The sequence below is a fragment of the Oryctolagus cuniculus genome, chromosome 4, assembly GCF_964237555.1.
Source record: "Oryctolagus cuniculus chromosome 4, mOryCun1.1, whole genome shotgun sequence".
Lineage (NCBI taxonomy): Eukaryota > Metazoa > Chordata > Mammalia > Lagomorpha > Leporidae > Oryctolagus > Oryctolagus cuniculus.
The window spans coordinates 70,038,949-70,060,873 of NC_091435.1; the positions used below are offsets into that span (position 1 = coordinate 70,038,949).

Below are 21,925 nucleotides of genomic sequence, written 5' to 3' on the forward strand. Positions count from 1 at the left end.
GTGGCTTAACCCACTATGCCACAAAGCCAGTGCCTATATCCCCTATTTTGACTTAGGAAAACCTGTTACACCATGACCTAACACAGAAGTTTCTGTGTCTGAGTCTGTATGAAATTGAAAAGTTTCAACAATAATATTTACTTTTATTATCAGAGATGCACACTGGTATTTCTATTTTAATCTCTTCCAAATTTAAAAATAAGCAACTGCGATGCTATGAATGTCCTCCTCTAAAACTCATGTTGAATTTTATTAAATTTTATTGGGGGGGGCCAGTAAGGGTGAAGGAGCGAGGGAGGGAGGAAGGAAGGGAGGGAGGAAGGGAGAGAGAGAAAATCCCAGCACTGATTCACTCCCCAAATGACCACAACAGCCAGTTGGGAGCTGAAGGTGAGAGCTGGAAACTCAAACCATGTCTTCCATGTGGGTGGCAGGAACCCAATTACTTGAGCCATCACTACTGCCTCCCAGAAGAAGCTAGAATTGGGACTGGAGCTGGAACTTGAACCCAGGCACTCCACTAGATCAAATATCTGTCTCTCATATTAAAATGTAATTGTTATGGTAATGATATGAGGCCTTTAAGAGAGGATTAGGGGGTGGCACAGAGGTGCTGGTTGGAATCTCAGCTGTTCCACTTCTGATCCAGCTCCTTGCTAATGACCTAGGAAAGCAGCAGAGGATGACCCAATGCTTGGGCCCCTGAAACCCACATAGGAGACCCTGATGAAGCCCCTGGCTTCCAGCTTCGGCCTGGCTCAGCCCTGGCTGTTGTGGGCACTTGAGGAGTGAACCAGTGGATGGAAGATCTTTGTCTCTCCCTCTCTGTAACTCTGACTTTCAAACAAACAAATCTTTTTAAAAGACACACACACATACAGAGAGAGAGAGAGAGAGAGAGAGAGAGAAAGGAATAAGCCATGCAGGCTCTGTCCCTGTGAATGGATTAATGTCATTATCACCAGAGTTAGTTTTTTTTTTTTTAATTACTGAAATCTCTAACAGTGACACAACTGTCACACATGACAGCAAATGTATACAATAAATTCAATCCAGCTTCTTGGAAAGAATACATTTAGCAATCTAGTATAATGCAAAAGAGGATGGAAAACAGCGTGATTCAACACTGGTTGGTTTCTGTCATTTTACACAGACATCATGTTAATAAAGACCAAGGCACAAAACGTTTAGTGCATAAACCAGTTTCTTCTTTAAGAATTAGCATTGTTTTTAGTCTTTTATCTTGTACCCAGTAGAGTTAGTTTTTTAAGGAGTGGGTTCTGGATAGAAAGGTTGAGTTCAGCCTGACTTCCTTTGTCTTAAGCCTGCTCACTTGCACTTCGGCCATGTTGTGACACAGCACAAAGGCCCTCAGCAGATGCCAGCACTGTGCTTTTGGACTTCCCAGCCTCCAGAACCATGAACCAAACACTGTATTGTTTATCAATTAGCCAGTCTATGGTATTCTGTTATAGCAGCAGCAAAGAGACCAAGACATATACCAACAGTGTATGTCATTGTTTAAACTGCTTCTTTCCAATACATTGATGATACATGCTCAATAAATATTTGGTGGTTGATGATTTTTGTAACAAAAATATACTATAGGGGTAATAAATATTTATATGCAATATTTTACTTTTATGAAACTAAGTGTGACTGAATAACCTGGAAATAAAAATTTAAGAAGAAATAAAGTTAATCAATCAGGTATCAACAGAAGTAAGAAAAAAGCTAAAAAATTTCAGTGTATAAGTGGTAAAACAAACAAAAACCCTACATAATACTTTATTCAAGTGAGTAAAAAGTCATAAATTTCCACTGGATAGGAGATATATAGTGCTCTCTGATTAATGTGAAATTCAATTTACAACAATCTGCTCAGGAAGGTGGAGTGTGAAATTTACCTGATGTGTTAATTTAAGGTTTTTACAACATAAACAACCAAAGGCAGCCCTAGGGTTATGACTATCAAGAAGGATATTATCTGGACACCATGAAAAGGCAACAAGAAAAATATTATAAATAAAAAACTGTAAGAAAATTTGTTTAAAAATGCATGTTCACTGTAATGCTTGCTGCCCATTTGTTTTAATCTGTTTTCTGTTGCTATAGCAAAATACCTAAGACTGGGTAATTTATAAAGAATAGAAGCTTATTTAGCTCACAGTTCGAAGGCTGGGAAGTCTCAGAGCATGGCACCAGCATCTGGTGAGGGTCGTCTTGCTGTACCCTAACATGGCGGGGGGCACCAGGTGATGAGAGAGAGCAAGTGCGCCAGCTCAGGCCTCTTCCTCCGCTTCCTCAGCCACTAAGCCACAACGAAGGTCTGGCCTTCCTGCTCTCATCTAATCTCAGTTACCTCCCAAAAGCCCTAACTCCAAACACAATTAACACATGAATCTGGGGGTGAAGTTTGAAATGCATGAACTTTTGAAAGGCACATTCAAACTAAGGCAGCACTCTACAGTACTTATGAAGGGTAAATGAAAATGTAGTTAAGATATCTATCTGTGGGTTGCAGTAGAAGAGGAGGGAGGCAGTGTATAATTCTGTTCTACTTCCTTGCAGTTCCTTCAGCACAGTGACAATGTTCCTGATAAGCTGATTTCTATACTTTTTGAGAGATGACATGAAAAATACAAATATTTATGAAAATAAAAAATCATTTAAATTTCTTTAAACTTTATTCAGATGCAACTTACTTGGGTAGGCTCACCTAAAAAAATGGTTTCAGATAGTTTCCAGATAATTATAAGATGAAAGACAGGGGTTAAGTGTTTAGCCTAGCAATTAAGACGTCAGTTAAGCGACGAGGCTTGTGGCACAGTGTGCCAAGTGGCTGCCTGTGATGCTGGTATCCCAAATGGGCACTGGTTTGAACCCCAGCTGTTCCATTTCCGACTCAGCTCCCTGCTAATGCACCTGGGAAAGCAGCAGAGGATGGCCCAAGTACCTATTTGAAGACCCAGGTGAAGCTGCTGGGGCTCTTGGCTTTGCTTTGACCTGGCCCAGTCCTGATCATTGTAACCACATGGGGAGTGAACCAGTGGATGGAAGTAAAATCTTTTCCTTTCTCTCTCTCTCTCTCTCTCTTTTTTTTTTTAAGATGCCAATTAAGACACCTGCATCCCACATCAGAGTGCTTAGGATTTATACCTGGCTCTGGTTCCTGACTCCAGCATCTTGCTAATATAGACCCTTGGAAGCAGCAGTGATGGCTCAAGTATTTGGATCCCTGCCACCCATGTGGGAGACCCGGATTGAGCTCTGGGCTCCTGGCTTTGGCATGGCCCAGCCCTGGTCATTGTGAGGATTTGGAGTGAATAAGAGATGTCTATCTCTCAAATAAAAAAATAATTAAAATGTAAACAATGAAAGAAAGAGTTCCATTATGGAAAATAGCCAGTGCCCAATATGCTGCAAGAAATCAGGGAATTTCTAGCAAGAGTATATATGTAAGTCGATCATCACAATTATGTAACTGCATGCAGAGAACAGTGGTCTCTGCTGACCTAAGAATTTAAATACGAGATCTGACATTGTGGCACAGTAGTTCTTAAGCTGCTGTCTGTGACAATGGCATCCCATATGGGTGCTGGTTTGAGTCCTGGCTGCTCTACTTCCAATCCATCTCCCAGCTAATACATCTCGGAAAGCAGCAGGAGATGGTTCACCTTCTTGGGACCCTGCCACCAATGTGGAAGACCCAGATGAAGCTCCTGGCTCTTGGCTTAGGCCGGGCCCAGTCCTGGCCATTGCAGCCTGTCTCTGTCTCTCATTCTCTCTCTCTAATTCTGCCTTTTTTCAAATAAATAAATAAACATTTTTTAAACAAAGAATTTAAATATGAACTGTACTTCCCAGGATCACCACCTCAAATGATAATCACTGACTGATGCATATTCTAGAACCTAAAAGTCAGAGGAACACCAACCAGATATGGGACACTGGGAAACTGACTAATAAGCCCTATATGGCCTAGCATATAAAACTTTTTTTGAGAATCTAATTTAAATTTATTTTGTCCTGAAAATATAGAACAAAATCCATATATAAGGTAATAACACTATTTTGGGGGAAGACTACTAAATAACTAAAAATGTCTTGACTGAGAAATGATAAATAACCACATAGCAGTGATCTGATTGTGAGCGGAGATCTGATGCAGCATGTAACAATGGCAGTGCCATGCACAGCTGCCTTTGGGATGAGCAGGTTTGGCAGGAACAGGAATGAAGAAGCTACCTGCTGCAGGTGGGCGGAAGTGGAGCGTAGAACAATTCTGTTTTAAAGAGTTTTAAGGGGGGCCAGGCAAGGCGAGTCTCGTACTTTTGCCTCTCTGAAGGTGATCAGGAGCTCTACGAGCTGCAGATGCCATGTGGCTCTGGCCGCTCCCAACTCCTTCTCCTCCCCATGAGCACAGAGGGAAGGACAACAGACATGACTGACACAGGCAACCCACACATTTTTGCCCTGAAGAACATGGAAATCAGGAATGCTGGAAACCGGCGATATCTGATAAAGAGATTTATTTATTTGAGAGGCAGAGATACAAACAGAGAAAGGGAGAGACAGAGAGAGAGAGAAAGAGGGGCCTTCCATCTGCTGGTTCACTCCTCCAAATGGCCACAATGGCTAAAGCTGGGCCAGGAGCCAAGAGCTTCTTTCAGGTCTCCCACCTGGGTACAAAGTGCCCAAGCACTTTGGCCACCTTCCACTGCTTTCCCAGGTCATTAGCAGGGAGCTGGATCAGAAGTGGAGCAGCCAGGACTTCAACCAGCACGCGGGACGCTGGAGCTTCAGGTGGAGGCTTAACCTACTACACCACAGCGCTGGCCCCTTATGGTCTGTTTTCAATTCTGGCTCACATCCCCCCTCCACCTGCAGCCAAGCCTGACAGTTCACTACGTCCTGTTCCCACACAAGCCTGCCTCTGTACTTAGCCACATTCTGCCTCTGTCAGAAGGTGGGAGTCCATGAATTCCTATTTTAAAAAAGCTCCTCAGGGGACTGTAATGCATGATAGCCAAGTCTATGTCACTCCTAAGGATTTATCCTATGGTGCCTTCTGTTGCAATTATTTTTAGTATTTGGGTACAGTTTTTAACTTCCCCCATTTAGGCTGAAAATTGCCAGTAGGTAAAAAAAAAAAAAAGTATAATATTTTCAGTCCTGCTCTAAGTACAGTACTTGGGAGAGGGTTTTCTATAGAGTGAGCATCAATAAAGCTGGTTGGCTAAATGAACTTATCCATCAAACAGAAAATGAATTATATACATGAAGGATGCCAAACAGCTAGTTTTTTCCATTGGCTTGCCACAGTAAGGCTCACATCTCTGCCACTGACACTTTGGGCCTGTTTCCTGACAACACCTGTTAAAGTATAACTAGGTTTCTTGGGTGGGACAATCTATTTATTAAGGATTATCATATTAAAGAGTGAGGGGCTTGAGGGACAAAGGGAAGAAATAAAAGCATATACCAGGAAAGGCCAAGAGCATTGGTACAAGAGAGGGTGGGATTGGAGATTTTGTGGAGAATAATATAAGGGCAAAGGGGCCTCCCAGGAAAGCAGTGAGAAATCAGGGAAGCAGGGCTCAGGAAAGGTTGGCAGAGGATGCTGAAAATAAACTCTGCTTCTTCCCAATTTTGTCTAGGGCTGGCTGCAAATTCTGGGAGGAAGGGAGAGAAGTGCAATGAGAAATCTGAGCCAATTTTCAAAAGTGAACATGCTAAGGAAATTGAAAATAGAGTTCAAATTTCAATACTACCATGTCACGAAAGTCTAATTTAGTGTGTGTACTAGAATTTTGTTGCAGTACCTTCAATTAAGTGAATCTTAATTTAAGATTTGGTTTGGAAACATTTGTTAAAGTTTAAATTGTACTTCAATCCTATATTGAAACTTTATAACATCATTTACATAACTACTTTTTTTTTTTTTAAAGAAAAAAGAAGGACAAAAACAGAGTGACCACAACTCCTATTAGGGAAAGCAAAATGCATTTTTATAAGAAATAAGTGGATGAACCCTTGGGGTGGAGGTGAGACTGAACACAGGCTTAATAAGAGAAGATGGTTGCTAAATTATTAATAAGCAGAAGAGGAATTCGTTGTTGTTCCAATAAGAAGGTGGGAAGAATAGAGAGAAAAGAGAAGAAATAAGCCCACTGGCTAGTGAGAGAGAAACCCCAGGTGACAAAAACAAATGCGAGTGCAGGAGTTGGAGAATGGGGACACAGCAGACATCTGAGTAACAGATATAACCAGTGATATCCACGTCCAGGTGGATGGGCCACAGCACCACCTGTGTTTGCCATTCTGGTAAGAGTTAAGTTTCTACAGCAAGTAGTACTTCAGTAAGTAACCTGTTGTAGTAAACACTCTCTCCTATCCCTCGAGCTATTTAGAAAGAACGCTCACAAGCCCTCTCAATTTAAACTGCGAGGCATGGAGCAACAGAGCTCTTCATTCTTTCATTGGTTCTTCTTCTTATTATTATTATTATTATATTTATTTTTAGGGGCTGGTGCTGTGGTGTAGCGGGTAAAGCCGCTGCCTGCAGTACCGGCATCCCATATGGGCGCCAGTTCAAGTCCCGGCTGCTCCAGCTCTCTGCTGTGGCCTAGGAAAGCAGTAAAAGATTGGCCCAAGTCCTTGGGCCCCTGCACTCATGTGGAAGACCTGGAAGAAGCTCCTGACTCCTGGCTTCGGACTGATGCAGCTCTGGCCATTGCGGCCATCTGGGGAGTGAACCAGTGGATGGAAGACCTCTCTCCGCCTCTCCTCTGTGTAACTCTTTCAAATAAATAAATAAATAATTGAAAGGCACAGTTACACAAAGAGAGGGAGAGACAAAGAGAGAGAGAAAGAGACCTTCTATCTACCTATTGGTTCACTCCCCAGATAGCTGCAATGGCCAGAACTGGTCAAGACTGAAGACAGGAGCTTCTTCCAGGTCTCCCACGTGTATGCAAGGGCCCAAGCACTTGGGCCATTCTCTGTTGCTTTCCCAGGTGCATTAGCAGGGACCTGGATAGGAAGTGGAGCTACCAGGACTCCAACTGGCACCCATATGGGATACTGGCACTGCAGCCGGTGGTTTTACATTCTATGCCACAGCACCACCACGACTCCCTTATTATTTAACACACAGACATTCAGTGTCCATTGAGACACCAGGAAAAGTCCTATAAGCACATTAGGAAAAGAGCTACTGGGTCTCGGGACCCTTCAATCCCATATTTCTTAGCTTCTGCTTCTAGCAGCTAACCTTGAGCTTTTTCTTCTAGCTTTAATATCACAACCATCTTTGAACAAAATCACCCAATTAATTTCCTAAAATAATTTTTAGAATAAAATGCAATATTCAGAGAGCCAGGGATCTGTGGGAAGGCAGCAGCAAGGGAAGTTTATATCTAAAAGCTCCTTTCTCCTCATACGTTTCTAGCATGACTTCCCACGCACATTAGTAGGGAGCTGGATTTGAAGTGGAGCAGCCGGGACTCAAACCAGCGGTTTAACCTGCCATACCACAATACCACCCCCGAAGTCATTCATTAATACAACTCTTGTTTTTTCTATATAACAATCTACAGTAAACTGCAATGTAATTGAAAAAAAAAAAAAAAAAAAAGGCTGTCTTAGGGAACCATGACATAGATGCTATTTGGGTTAATGGAAGAGCTGAGCAGTGTAGGAAAAAGTAACTGATTCAAAATCAAAAAAGACAAGTTTTAGTCCTGGACTAAAGCTACTCTTAGCTTTGTAACCTCAAGATTGTCCTTCTTTCTCTTTGTACCTTCCTTTTATCATCTGTAAATAGGAGCTGGATCAGATAATCCTTGATGTCCTTCTTACTCTTGTAATTTTTTTTTTTTGCTCTAGTGCTTTATAATGACAACATTATAAAGTAAATATTTTCTAATATTTAAACTCTGACAATTTAAAAAAATTAGTATCGACTCTGAACATTTAAAAATAGATACATGAAAATAATTCACAGATACAAGATGAGAAGTTCTGGGATCTTTAAAAAACAAATTGGCACATCATGCTATTATAAAATCCCCATTTAGTGCTTTTAATTGTAAACAGTTTAATTGGGATAGAATCTTAAAATTCTCCAGATTTTTCTTCTGCAAGTTTCTCTGGCATGTCAATCCCACAGGCCATTTTGAACTTCAACATCCCAGTTTCCACTCACTTTATGTCCTTGTCACATTACATCCACTCATAAGCCTCCAGTTTCCCTCCTTCAGCCAACAAATCCTGTCATCAACCTAATTCCTTGTATCAATTCCTAGATCCTAAGATTTTAGAAACAAAGTACAGGAGAGTTTTCTACCTCTTTTTTTTTTTTTTTTAACCAAAGAATCTCTCCTATATATAGTAGGAAAAAGAAACTAATTAGGTAACATCCCTGCTGAAAAACCATAAAGAATTCAACATTATTTACCAAAGAATACCAAAACTCCTTGTCCTGGCAGTAAAGGTCTTTGAGGAGTTGATGACCTTCACAACAATATGCCAGCTGGCTCTACTTCATGCCATCACCCCAGTCTCCTATCTCCACCTGGGAACATCCAATTAACATGCAGAGCCCAGATCAAGGCCCAAAAGCCTTTCCTGGCGCTCTTCAGGAGGCTCTGGTCACAGCTACACTCCCCTCTCCACGTTCTCAGCCACACAAGGGGATGTACTAATTTACGACTACTCAACACCTCTGATGGCCGGTGCCGCGGCTCCCTAGGCTAATCCTCTGCCTGCGGTGCCGGCACACTGGGTTCTAGTCCCGGATGGGGCGCTGGATTCTGTCCCGGTTGCCCCTCTTCCAGGCCAGCTCTCTGCTGTGGTCAGGGAGTGCAGTGGAGGATGGCCCAGGTCCTTGGGCCCTGCACAACATGGGAGACCAGGAGGAAGCACCTGGCTCCTGGCTTCGGATAGGCGCAGCGCCGGCCACAGCAGCCACTGGGGATGGGGGTGGTGGTGGTGAACCAACGGAAAGAAGGAAGACCTCTCTCTCTCCCTCTCTCTCTCTCTAACTCTGCCTGTCCAAAAACAAACAAACAAACAAAAAAAAACACCTCTGCTATCTCTAGATTTTGTTTTTCCTATATAACACTGAGTTCTTTGAGGTCAAGGGGCCTTGAGCCAGTCTTTTATGTATTCTCCCCAGGACTGATAATGTCACAGGGTTGCACAGCTCCAGGAAGCACCAAGCCCCTCAGTGTAACAACACTCCCACAAACCACTCCTCAATTTTTTCTTCTTGAATGAAGCACAGAGTTGCCAGTAGAGAAGTGACTCCACATATGCACCTGAGCCCTCTCACCGCATAAATAAATGGTTCCTTCTATATGATTTTGATTCAAGTACACAAAGTTTAGGAAAGGAGAAGAAAATATTTTGAATTTTAAGACAATGGAACAGAAAAAGCTTCATCTGAGCTGATATAAAGGTGTCAAAAATCACTGTGTAAGGTGTGGAGCAAAAGACAGCAGAGTGGGAGGAATCACTCTTCATCTGTTGGCCGTCCTAGATGGAGGCTCCCTGTGGCCTTTCTTTCTTTCTCTTTCTTTCTCCCTTTCTTTCTCTCTCTCTTCCTTCCCTCCTTCCCTCCCTCCCTCCCTCTCTCCTTCCTTCCTTCCTTCCTTCCTTCCTTCCTTCCTTCCTTCCTTCCTTCCTTCCTTCCTTCCTTCCTCTCTCTTTCTCTCTCTCTCTAAGATTTATTTATTTATTTGAAAGGCAGAGAGAAAGAGAGAAATCTTCCATCTGCTGGTTCACTCCAAAAACAGCCATAAGGGCCAGAGCTGGGTGGATCTAAAGCCAGGAGCCAGGAGCTTCCCTGTGGTCTCCAACATGGGTGCAGGGGTCCAAGCACTTGGACCATCTTCTGCTGCTTTCCTAAGCTCATTAGCAGGGAGCTATACTGGAGGTGGAGTGGCCAGGACTCAAACCTGCACCCATATGGATTGCTGGCACTGCAGGTGGTGGCTTTACCTCTATCCCACAGTGCCAGTCCTGCTCCCTGTGTCCTTAATTAATGTTCTATCTGTAAATGGTGATTTCTACCAATGATAATTACTGGAAAATAAACCAAACTCCCTCCTTTGACTTATAAGATGGTCCCGGGTATAAAGCTACTACTACACCAGAGAGCCAGGGAAAAGCCTATTCTTACTTCCTTTAAAGAAAAAATAAAATAAAATTAATTTGTTTCCTTATACTTTTCAGTTACATTTTTGTTTTTTTAATTTTTTTTAGATCTCTACATACTGTTTTATTTTTATTTTTATTTTTTTATTTTTGACAGGCAGAGTAGATTATGAGAGAGAGAGAGACAGAGAGAAAGGTCTTCCTTTTTGCCGTTGGTTCACCCTCCAATGGCCGCCATGGCTGGCGTGCTGTGGCCGGCGCTGCGCCTATCCGAAGCCAGGAGCCAGGTGCTTCCTCCTGGTCTCCCATGTTGTGCAGGGCCCAAGGACCTGGGCCATCCTGCACTGCACTCCCTGGCCACAGCAGAGAGCTGGCCTGGAAGAGGGGCAACCGGGACAGAATCCAGCGCCCCGACCGGGACTAGAACCCGGTGTGCCAGCGCCGCTAGGTAGAGGATTAGCCTATTGAGCCGCAGCGCCGGCCCCGTTTTTTAAATTTTATTTATTTACTTGAAAGTCAGAATTGCAGTGAGAGAGAGAAAGAAATGGAGAGAGACCTTCCATCCATTGGTTCCCTCCCCAAATGGCCGCAATAGTCAGGGCTGGGCTATACAGAAGCCAGGAGCCAGGAGCTTCTTCTGGGTTTCCTATGTGAGTGCAAGGGCCAAAGCACTTGGGCAATTCTCCACTGCATTCTCTGGTGCATTAACAGGGAGCTGGATGGAAAGCGGAGCAGCCGGGATTCAAACCAGCACCCACATGGGATGCAGGCACTGAAGGCAGTGGTTTAACCCAATACACCAAGCACTGGCCCCAGTTTACATTTTTCAAATTTGCGATGGAACACAGAAAAACCATGATTACTATATTTTACAGATGGTTAATATGACTACAGTGAACAGCATTTTTAAAGTTCATTTCTGGGTTTTTCAGGTTCTAGATAAATATATCATAAAGACTTTTAATATATAAATAGTTTGTACCTGTTTTCCTCCCTAAGATTGTTTTCCAAGGCTTGCGTCTCCCGCTTAAGCTTTTGGGATCTTGTGTAGTCTCTCCAGGCCCGGAGAACCTTCAGTTGAAGCTTCCAATCAGACAACGTCCCAGCTTTCCCCAGCTTAATCTGATGATCAAGTGTCAGCTTGTGCCAGGCAGAGAAATATCGTTTTTGACACTGCAGTGAAAACATTCAAAAAATCACCAGTGATCAGTGTCAGCATTTCTAATATGTAATATCAAGGGCCCTCTTCTCAGATTTTCCAGTCACATTTTTTTCTAACAAATCTAGGAACTCTTGATGAAAGGGAACAGATAAAGCACAATTCCCTTATGTTAATAATGATGAGAAATATTCAAGTCATGCATCTAAGGTATTCTCAGCCTCACTACCTAAAGTCATAATTCTCACTGTAAATCACCAGTTCAGTAGGGAGCTGGAATAACAAACTGCATCTGAGACAGAATGAAGTGACTTGGTTGCAAGATCTGGAAGCCCCGCTTCCACCACGACCTTCCTGACAGGCTGTTCACAGCATAAAATGCCCACCTTCTAATTCATTCCCAGTACTGACACCACGGATGTCCTGTGCAAGTGAATGTAGAGATCCAAGGAGGATGGAATGGGTCGCTGGTTTCTGAGAACAAGACACCTACAATCAACAGTTTCAGCTGGGCTGTCACTGACCATGTTAGGGGTTTAGTGAGTAGGTCTAGAAAGACCAGATGGGGGATGGTGCTATGGCGTAGCAGGTAAAGCTGCTGGCTGCAGTGCTGGCATCCCATATGGGTGCTGTTCGAGTCCCAGCTGCTCCACTTCCGATACAGCTCTCAGCTATGGCCTGGGAAAGCAGTAGAGAGGTCTTCCATCTGCTGGTTCATTCCCCAAATGGCCACAGCAGCTGGAGCTGTGCCAATTCAAAGCTAGGAGCCAGGAGATTCTTCTGGGTCTCCCTTGTGGGTGCAGGGGCCCAAAGACTTGGGACATCTTCTACTCTTTCCCAGGCCATAGCAGAGAGCTGTATTGGAATTGGGGCAGCTGGGACTCGAACTGGTGCCCATATGGGATGCTGGCACTGCAGGAGGTGGCTCTACCCACTACACCACAGCGCCGGCCCGACTTGATGGCTTTAGCATGATCAGCCCTTTGTACTGCTTCAATCCTTGTAAATATACTTAATTTCTACTATTTCAACATATACTAAGCACCCAGCATTGTGTCTGATTTGACACTTCTGAAAAAAATATTTAAGATATCTCTTCTTTTGAGAGGCCAAAAACATAAAAAAAGCAAATGCTAGGGGCCTGGCGCTATGGTGCAACAGGTTAAGCTGCCATCTTCAGCATTGGCATCCTTCCCACATGGGCACAGGTTTGAATCCGGGCTGTTCCACTTCCAATTCAATTCCCAGCTGATACGCCTGGGAAAGCAGTGGAAGATGGCTCAAGTTTTTGGGCCCCTAAAACCATGTGGGAAACCCAGAAGTTCCTGGCTCCTGGCTTCAAACTGGTTCAATTCCAGCCATTGTTGTCATCTGGGAAGTGAACCAGTAGATAGAAGATATCTCTCTCTCTCAAAAAAGAAAGCAAATGCTAGAATTCTTAGAAATAGTCCAGAAGTTTTCTACATAGGGTGCCAGTTATATTTTCATGTAGAAAAACGACACAATATTATTATAATCTCTCACTAGGAAAAATCATAGCAACTTAAAAAAAAAAAAACGCTTTTTACCTTTCTGTTATGTTAAATGAGGGCGCATTTCCTAGACCTTCATTTTAGATCCTAAGGAAGGAAGGAAGGAATGGGAGGAGGAAGAAAGGAAAGGAGATTTGCTGAATACAAGATATGCCTTGTGTCAAAATAGAAGACACACGGCTGCCAGGGTGAGGGGTAGGCTTTCAGCATTATTATTTACTCATATCATAAAATACAGCATTAAAAGTGTCAACCTGTGTGCCAAAGTTAAATACATATATCCTGTGTCTATTTACCATAGCTGTTCAAGTGATTCCTCTTGAATGACTTGGTAAAATATTCTGTGTAACTATTTCTTTTTTCTTTTTTTTTCTTTTTGACAGGCAGAATGGACTGAGAGAGAGAGAGAGACAGAGAGAAAGGTCTTCCTTTGCCGTTGGTTCACCCTCCAATGGCTGCCACGGCTGGCGCGCTGCGGCCGGCGCACCATGGGGTGCAGGGCCCAAGCACTTGGGCCATCCTCCACTGCCCTCCCGGGCCACAGCAGAGAGCTGGCCTGGAAGAGGGGCAACCAGGACAGAAACCGGCGCCCCGACCGGGACTAGAACCCGGTGTGCCGGTGCTGCAAGGCGGAGGATTAGCCTATTGAGCCGCGGCGCCGGCCCTGTGTAACTATTTCTAATTTTAACTCCTGGATTATTTCTAAAGACGAAGCAGTACAAATATAATCCACCTTTACAACAGCAACACTATTAATAGTATTTCTTGAATTTCTATATTCCTTTTCTTTGTAAAGTTCAAAGCAATTTCCATGTAACTATTTAATATTTTTTCCCAAGAGGTTGCCTTTATGGACATGTTGGTGTTCACCAGTCACTCCTTTAGCAGAGGATACTATGTAAGTATTAGAATAAGACAAGCCTGTAATACCCAGATGGCAATCAGCTCCAGTTCCAAGACCACATGAACTACTTTCCCCTTATATATCTCCTTGAAATGCATTTCTGTAGGCATTCTTAAAGGAAGGATGATCCCAGTGGTTCTCTTGAGAGCCTCAGTGGCTCTCCTGCACATGTTTTCTTCCTTTTTTTAAAGATTTATTTATTTATTTGAAAGACAGAGTTACAGAGAGGCAGAAGCAGAGGCATAGTGAGAGAGAGAGAGAGAGAGAGAGAGGTCTTCCATGCGCTGGTTCACTCCCCAAATAGCCTCAAATGCTAGAGCTGGGCCAATCCGAAGCCAGCAGCCAGGAACTTCTTCCGGTCTCCCACGTGGGTGCAGGGGCCCAAACACTTTGACCACCTTCCATTGCTTTCTCAGGCAGGCCATAGCAGAGAGATGGATCAGAAGTGGAGCAGCCAGGTCAAACTGGCGCCTCTATGGGATGCCAAGTCATTTTAGAGGAGAAAGCAGGCATGCTAATGGAAGAATTTACTATGTACAAGGATCCCTGGGAAGAGGATTTAGCAATGGGGGTCTCTTGGAGTTGGGTTCGGGGATGGGGTGAGCTCTTTGGGTTCGAGGGTCCCTATGGTGGGGTGGGTCAATGTGGTTCAGTGAGGATTCTGTTTAGTGACTCCCCCTGGTTGGGAAATTCCCCTCGGGAGACACTAGCAGTATATCTCCCTTGGGGAGCATTGATGATTTCACATCCCACTTAGGAGACACGGGTGGTCTGGCAAGCCCTGTAGAATAATTCTCCTTAGTGTGCAGTGGTGATCTGACATCCCCCTAAGGGCACACTGTGGTTCGAGGTTCTTCTTGACAACTGTTGGTAGAATCCCCTACTCCCTTGGGGAAGTCTTGGAAGTTTGAAGGTCTTCCCTTTGGGGACTGCTGTAAAATGGAGGGAGTTTAGGTATCTGAGGATTTTTCTGATTCAGGTTGACCTGAAGGTGGTCAGAGTCCAAGGGTCTTCCAAGAGTCTTTTTCTTTTGAAGGAGCTGTTTCCTGAATGTAATTCTAAAGGCTTAGAAGTCCAGGATCGAAGTGCCAACAGATTCAGGGTCTGGAGAGATCTCTATGTTCTATTAAATTTTTTAAACATGTACTTCTTTTTAAATTCTTAGATTATCATGTCAAAATAGAGACTATGTTTGGGATGGGGCTGTGGCATGGAGGGTTAAGCTCTGTTCTGTGATGCCAGCATCTCATATAGGCAATCTGGGTGTCATCCCATCTTCTCCGCTTCTGATCCAGCTACCAGCTAATATACCTCAGAAAGCAGACGAAGCCCTGGCTTCCATGTAGCAGACCCAGATGGAGTTCCTGGCACCTGGCTTTGTACTGGCCTAGCCCTGACTGTTGCAGCCATTTGGGAAGTAAATAGTACATGAAATATTTCTCTTTCTCTTAATAAATAAATCTTTGAACAAAAACCTTATGCTTAAAAAACAGAGACTATTACAGTATTATGATTTACTTCACCAAGCTAAAACTTCACATACAGAGAGCTTTGTTGAAAAGCAAAGAGTTAGGGGTTCACTTAAGGCTAATACAGAAATGTGCCAACATCCTGATGACTCTGTGAGGTAAAAATTCTCTTCTGAAAAAGAAGGGCAAATTCTTTGCTTCTTGGATAGTGAAGAAAACTAAATACCTAACTTGCCATGGTAGAAAAGTATTGGTTAAGGACATATCTGAACTAAGGAGGGGAAAATTTGAGTTTATAACTTCTACAGTCAATGTCTTTATTTAAAAATACCTAAGTGGAGATTTAAGATTTTGAGAGCAAAATGACTGATTTTAAAGGTCAATAATTCAGTTTCACTATGTAGACATTAACAATAGCAAAGTGACAGACTCATACAGGAACTGCCTCTTGAAATCAGCTTGCTATTGGTTTTTCTCTTGTCTGCTCTGAAAAGCAATCCCATTAAAATTTAAATTAAAAACGTAGTATGAATCAAGAATAGCTGCTTAGTTATTCTTGGTTCATAGCAAACATTATTCAGGTAAACAGGAGTCCCATAAATGTGGTTGGAAGAAAATATTTGGGAAAAAAATATACTCTCAGTCTCATCTTCTGTTTTATTTAGACAGGACAGGAGGTGGCATAATTCCATAGACATGATTGATTTACTCTTCCCGTTATTCCCTCCCCTCAGCTAATCCCCACTGCTCCAAGACCTGCTTATTCTCTTCAGTTCTACACTCTGGAACCACAGTAGAACTCCATCTCTTTGTTCTTTGAAACAAGAAATATTATTTAAAAGCATAACTGGGTTGGAAGAAAAAAGCTTTCTGTTTAAGTCAGCAGAACTTAAAATTTTTAGTATCCAGGTAACCAGTTTGACCTCCCTCCACTTTTATCCTAGTACATTTAGTTGTTGTTTTTTTTTTTTTAAGATTTATTGATTTATTTGAAAGTCAGAGTTACAGAGAGAGAGGAGAAGGAGGGAGGGAGGGAGGCAAGAAGGGAGGGAGGAAGGGGGGGAGAGAGAGAGAGAGAGAGAGAGAGAGAGGTCTTCCATCCAATGGTTCAATCCGCAATTGTCCACAAAGGCCAGAGCTGTGCTGATTCAGGTCTCCCACGTGGGTGCAGAGACCCAAGGACTTGGGCCATCTTCTACTGCTTTCCCAGGCCATAGCAGAGAGCTGTATCGCAAGTGGAGCAGCTGGGTCTCGAACTGGCGCCCATATGGGATGCCAGCGCTTCAGGCCAGAGTGCTGGCCCCACACATTCCAGTTTTGTACCAGTTTTTTATTTTTGATAGGTTTTTCAGATATAGTCATGTGCTCTTTTCCTAATTTTTACCATCTCTCTATCATAGTTGCAGAAATAATCAAGGTCTGACACAGGTAAATAAAATACAGAAAATTACTATGGGATGAACTCTTCCCAAGTGTGTGTGTGTGTGTGTGTGTGTATAATTCTTAAAATAACATACTATGATATGTAGAAAGTTTTAAAGTGTAATGTTTTCTTCTCTTCAAAATCTTCCACAAGACATTATTTGGTTGTTAAGGACTCCACTCAAGAGAAGAAATGACAGTTCGCCATGCTAAATTTATTACCTGCACTGGAGTTGCCCTCATTTTGTTGGCAAGAAAAGCTCTTCCCTGAAGTGTAATCACACTGCTGTCACCAGGAATGATTGACATTAGGTGGAACAGCAATTTGCTATCTAATCTTCATTGTAATTCTAACCCTGTCACTAGAGATGCTTGTTCTGATTAATGAAGTGGGTAACTCATCAAAATTCCTCAGCTATTTCCCTTTTGTCAGAAAGCTCAGTGATAATTGCATCAAAATTCTCCATCAAGGAAAAATAAACAAGGAATTGTAAAGAGGACAAAAAATGTCAACAAGTTTACAATTTACCTTTGTTGACTGGAACTAACTGCAGTGCAACTAGTGGTCCAGGGGAGTCGGCCAAGGCCTGAATGTCAAGAACAAAGCTATGCTCACCCCAGACTCCCCAAAAGACTCCTTGCTGCTCCCAAGTCAAAAGGAATAGACACCCAATTGCTACAAAAGGAAGTAATCCTCCACTTTTTTTCCTTTTTGGGACCACTGTAACTAGGCAAATGACTCCAAAGAGGCTACAAAAGAGCCTGGGGGTTCAGGAGAGGAAGACCTTTATTATGGCAAAATAAATCTTCAGTGGGAAGAAGCAGCACTAAACAGCACTGAATTTTGCAATGCAAAAGCAGTACCCTATGACCCATCATATGCCTAATTTTCATAATTTTGCCCCAAAGAAAAGAGAAGAAATCACGTTACCCTCCCAGCTCTAACCACACACTTTTGAAACTAATTAGAGGAAACACATTCTGTTCCCAGAACACAATGCTAAGACCTAGACTTGCTGTTGGATTCCATGGAAAAGCCTAGTGGCCTAAATTTTGACAACCATTGCTGTGTGAAATGCTACCAATGGCTATAGACAAAAAAATTATATACTGGAAGATGTGATGCCCATTTTAGTTTTGTATTCAACTTTATTCTCCTTCCTTTTATTTTTTTTAAAACCCTTATTACAGAAATTTAACAAACATACCAAAATCTAGAACAAAAGAATAAACTTTTATCCAGTTTTGAAAATTATCAACATTTTGTCAATTTTGTCTTTCTTTTCTCCACCAACTTTCCTTTCTGGAATGTTTACAAATAATTCCCAGATATCAGACATTATATCATTTTACCCACAATTGTGTCAATAAGTGCCACTAACATGAGGACATTTTGTAAACTCCTAATTCTGTTAAGGAGTTTAATATTGCTATATTTTAATTTAATATTAGTTTAATATTGCTATAATTATCTAATAGACATTTTGTTTCACGGTAGAATTTCAGGAAGCAACTGCCTAGTCTCACCATTTACAAGTGGTATCTTCTTAACCAATGAAACCCTGGACTCTTATTAAAGAAAACCACAATAGAGCCTATAACCTGATTACCATTAGGAGATGGCTTATGTCCTTCTCAATCCAGCCTGGACTGGTTCCCACAATCTCATGTTTTTAGTGAAAGCAGAGCTAATGCTCACTACCACTTTTTCACTTGGAAATCTTTACCCTCTCCACCTATACCTACTCCCTGCCCCTCCACACACACACACATGCACACACACATGCACACGCACATGCACACAGAGACACACTGCCAAGAACACAGCTTATCTCAGAATATTTCAGAAAAATGCTTTATTCACCATCAGGGTAGTCTGATAGCAAGATGATGATGTGATGTCCTTTGTTCCTCACCCACTCAATATCCTTGTAAATATTCATATTAAATGTCTACTGTTTAGGGGAAAACATATTCTACTTCATAAAATCTAACGGGATTAACTTATGCCAAAGGCTTTTACACTTGAAAAACAAATTTAATCTGTTTTTTCCAAAGACAAAAAAGAAATCACATATTAAAAATAGGGCCTGCATCCCACATCACAGTGTTTGGGCTTGATTCCCAGCTCCACCTGATCCCAGCTCTCCACCAGTGCAGATTTGTGGAGGCAGCAGTGATGGCTCGAACAGTTGGGCTCCCATCACCCAGCAGACCCAGATGGCATTCCTAGCTCTCAGCTTTGACCCCATCTCAGCCTTGGCTGTTGCAGACATTTGGGGACTGAAGCAGCTAATGGGAGCTTTCTCTCTGTCTCTCTTTCTGTGTGTCCCTCTGCCTCTCAAATAAAAGAAGAGAGAGAGAGAGAGAGAAGGAGAGAGGGAAGAGAGGGAGAGAGACAAAGAGAGAGAGAAGGAGAGAGGGAGGGAGACAGAGAGAGAATAGGAACCTCTGTGATCAAAAGAGGCTTCATAGAATTGGAAAAGCAAAACATCAGCCCAGTATTTTAGTTAACTGGCCCTCACTGTACCCTCTGTGAGAATGGAAGTTTGGGTTGCTCGTGGGGTGAGGGAAGGAAGAATATAACAAAATAAATGATCTCCTTACCAAAACAAATACAATTTTAGTTGGAAAATTCCTCCTAAGCACATGCTAAAATGTATTAACACATATTGACCTTGCCCATGAATCTAAAGGGGAGTTATATGAATCTCAGTATTCTCCATGTATGTGCTCCATTTCTCTTTCTTTACAGTTTATTTGCAAAGGGGCTCTTCCTTTCCCTCCCTAAACATAAGACAGCGTTGTTGAGAGGTTAGTTGCCATGTGTCAGCTCAGAAATGGTTTTCCTTTAGTGTTATGTAGGCAGTTCTGATAACACTAAGATCTTTGGGAAAGGAACTATGCTATATAAATGAGGTACTTAAAATGCTTAACTACAGTTTTCATCATTCTGTCAGGAAAAAAATCCAGGCTTATATTCCATCTAGCCCTATATTTCCTTGGTTTAGATTTGGAATGCAGTTTGTCACAAGGTGGCGTTAATAATGAATCCTCTGGGTCATGATTATCTTACTCTCTAACAGAAAACCCAACCAAACAAGCAAACTGAAACCATTCCCCAGAGAATGAAGACTTCAGAGTTAGTGTCACCCTAAATGACTGATGTGTGTGCCAGGTGGACAGTTTTTCATTGTGTTCTTCAACTTTCACAAACAGGAAACATCACAGAGTTTCTAGTCTTATTAAAACAAAAGTGTATTTCAGAATAGAGTGAGAATTAAGAAGGGCATTTTCCAATGGTATAAGAAACTCCTAGCTAATCCCTTGTTGTTTCTGCTAATTAGCAATGACATTGCTTAGTCTCCCCAAGAGATTTCACTGTAAGATCAAAGAGAAAATAGGATAGGCTAGTAGTGGGAGGTTTCTGCACAGAAACAGATGTTTTTGATAAAACAACAGACCCAGCAATGAACTATGTAGGGAAAATGCATGCTGCACCTGAACTTGTGTTTTGATAAGACATCTTGTATTGTTTCTCTCAGAAAATCTTCAAATAATGTGGCTCAAATGAGATGTTTAGAGATTGTTTGGTGGAACAGATGAAATAGAGTCAAGTCACAAAGAATTGCATGAATTAAAGGAATGGAACTAGATACAGATTCTTCAAAGTCTTCCTACAAATACTCTGTACAGCTATTTCTGTTGGGTTTGTCCCAGTGAAATATTTTGAGGGTGCTAACAAGAGTCTCTAGTCATCAAGCTACTCAGAGTAAGTCAGTTAAGCACTTTCTTCCTTTTCAACCTGTGGTCATATCTAGACTTCTGAGTTTCCAAGTTTCATTATCTATGGCAGCCTCTAGGGAGGAATGTGGACTGGGACCAAGATAATGAGCTCAGAGGGCCTGCCTACTCCTGCAGCATTTACCAGAGGAGTGTCCTATCTCCCACCAAGTCCATGTGGAAGACTGAGGAGTATAATGTCTCAATTATACTCACACATGGTGGAAATCTAAATTAGAGACTTACCAACCATATGACAAATGAATAACACAATCACACTGAAGAGGAAGGACAAGAAAAGAAGTAACATAAGTAATTTAGAAAACAATATTCTCACTGAATATTGTAAGATTAAAAACAAAAACAACTTACAAATGCAGGTATTGTGCTCTAGTTAGTAAATGTATTTCCATAGTGGTAATGCCTTAGCAATTCTAAAACTACTTTTATAGTACATTAGGAATGAAGTAATACATATATAATGTAGATAATGAGAGCCAAATTTCTCATGGTCAGAGAAAGAAATTACAAATGAGACAGAGGGAAAGGCTATACTGAAACCTGTGGTACTGGATAGGACTGAAAATATTATGAATTTATTTAATATATATACAGATAAATAAAGAAGTAAGTTACAGGGGCCAACACTGTGGCGCAATGGGTTCAGCTGCTGCCTGCAGTGCTGGTATCGCTTTTGAGCCCCAGTTCAAGACCCATTTGCTCCACTTCTGATCCAACTCCCTGCTACTGTGCCTCAGAAGACAGCAGAAGATGATCCAAGTACTTGGGTCCCTGACCCCGTGTGGGAGACTCAGAAGAAGCTTCTGGCTCCTGGCTTCGGCCTGGCCCATCCCTGGCTGTTGCAGCCATTTGGGGAGTGAACCAGTGGATGAAAGATTCTCTCTTTGTCTCTACCTCTCTCTCTCTCTCTCTCTGCCTTTCAAATATATAAATGTTAAAAAAAAAAAAAAAAAGTAAGATACAGACAAGGAAAGAGAGAAAAATGGCATGATCCCTCTTTTGTACTGGAATTGGAAGTATCAGTATGAACTCATAGAATTTACTATGTATAAAGATAGACACAGAAATATAATGTGTGTGTATGTGTGGGTTACTTTATATACTTACACTTTTCTATCTGCTGAGAGGACCCAGAAACAATGACAACCCAGTGGCAGTGAGCACATCTAGCACCTAAATCTTGGTTTCTAAAGACCATTCTCCGATAAAAGGAGCCAATTTCCATGTAGAAATGGTTGATCCCAGGGTTAGGGAAGGGAAAATAGAAGACAGGCCTGCAATATACAGTGATGCAAAAAAGAAGAAGTGCTCAAAAAAGTTGGAAGCATGTTAAAATCACAAAAGGGTCGACCTGAAAGATTTCCTAGTGGTAAAAGTTGGAACAATTTGAATAACAAAGTAAACAACAGTAATATTATATTATAATCCATAGAATAAAATAAATACTGAGCCCAAACTGAATAAAATGATTGGT

The 21,925-nt window shown here is 42.1% G+C and overlaps 1 protein-coding gene across 7 annotated transcripts in view; it reads right to left on the reverse strand.

Moving 5' to 3' along the window:
• CCDC191 (coiled-coil domain containing 191) overlaps positions 1 to 21,925 on the reverse strand; it is a 110,448-nt gene that overhangs the window by 53,714 nt on the left and 34,809 nt on the right. For all 7 annotated transcript variants that reach the window (XM_070072124.1, XM_051819026.2, XM_051819025.2 and 4 more), the window contains one exon: positions 11,144 to 11,334. In XM_070072124.1, coding sequence (XP_069928225.1) covers positions 11,144 to 11,334 — 191 coding nt within the window. The remainder of the gene's footprint in view (positions 1 to 11,143; positions 11,335 to 21,925) is intronic.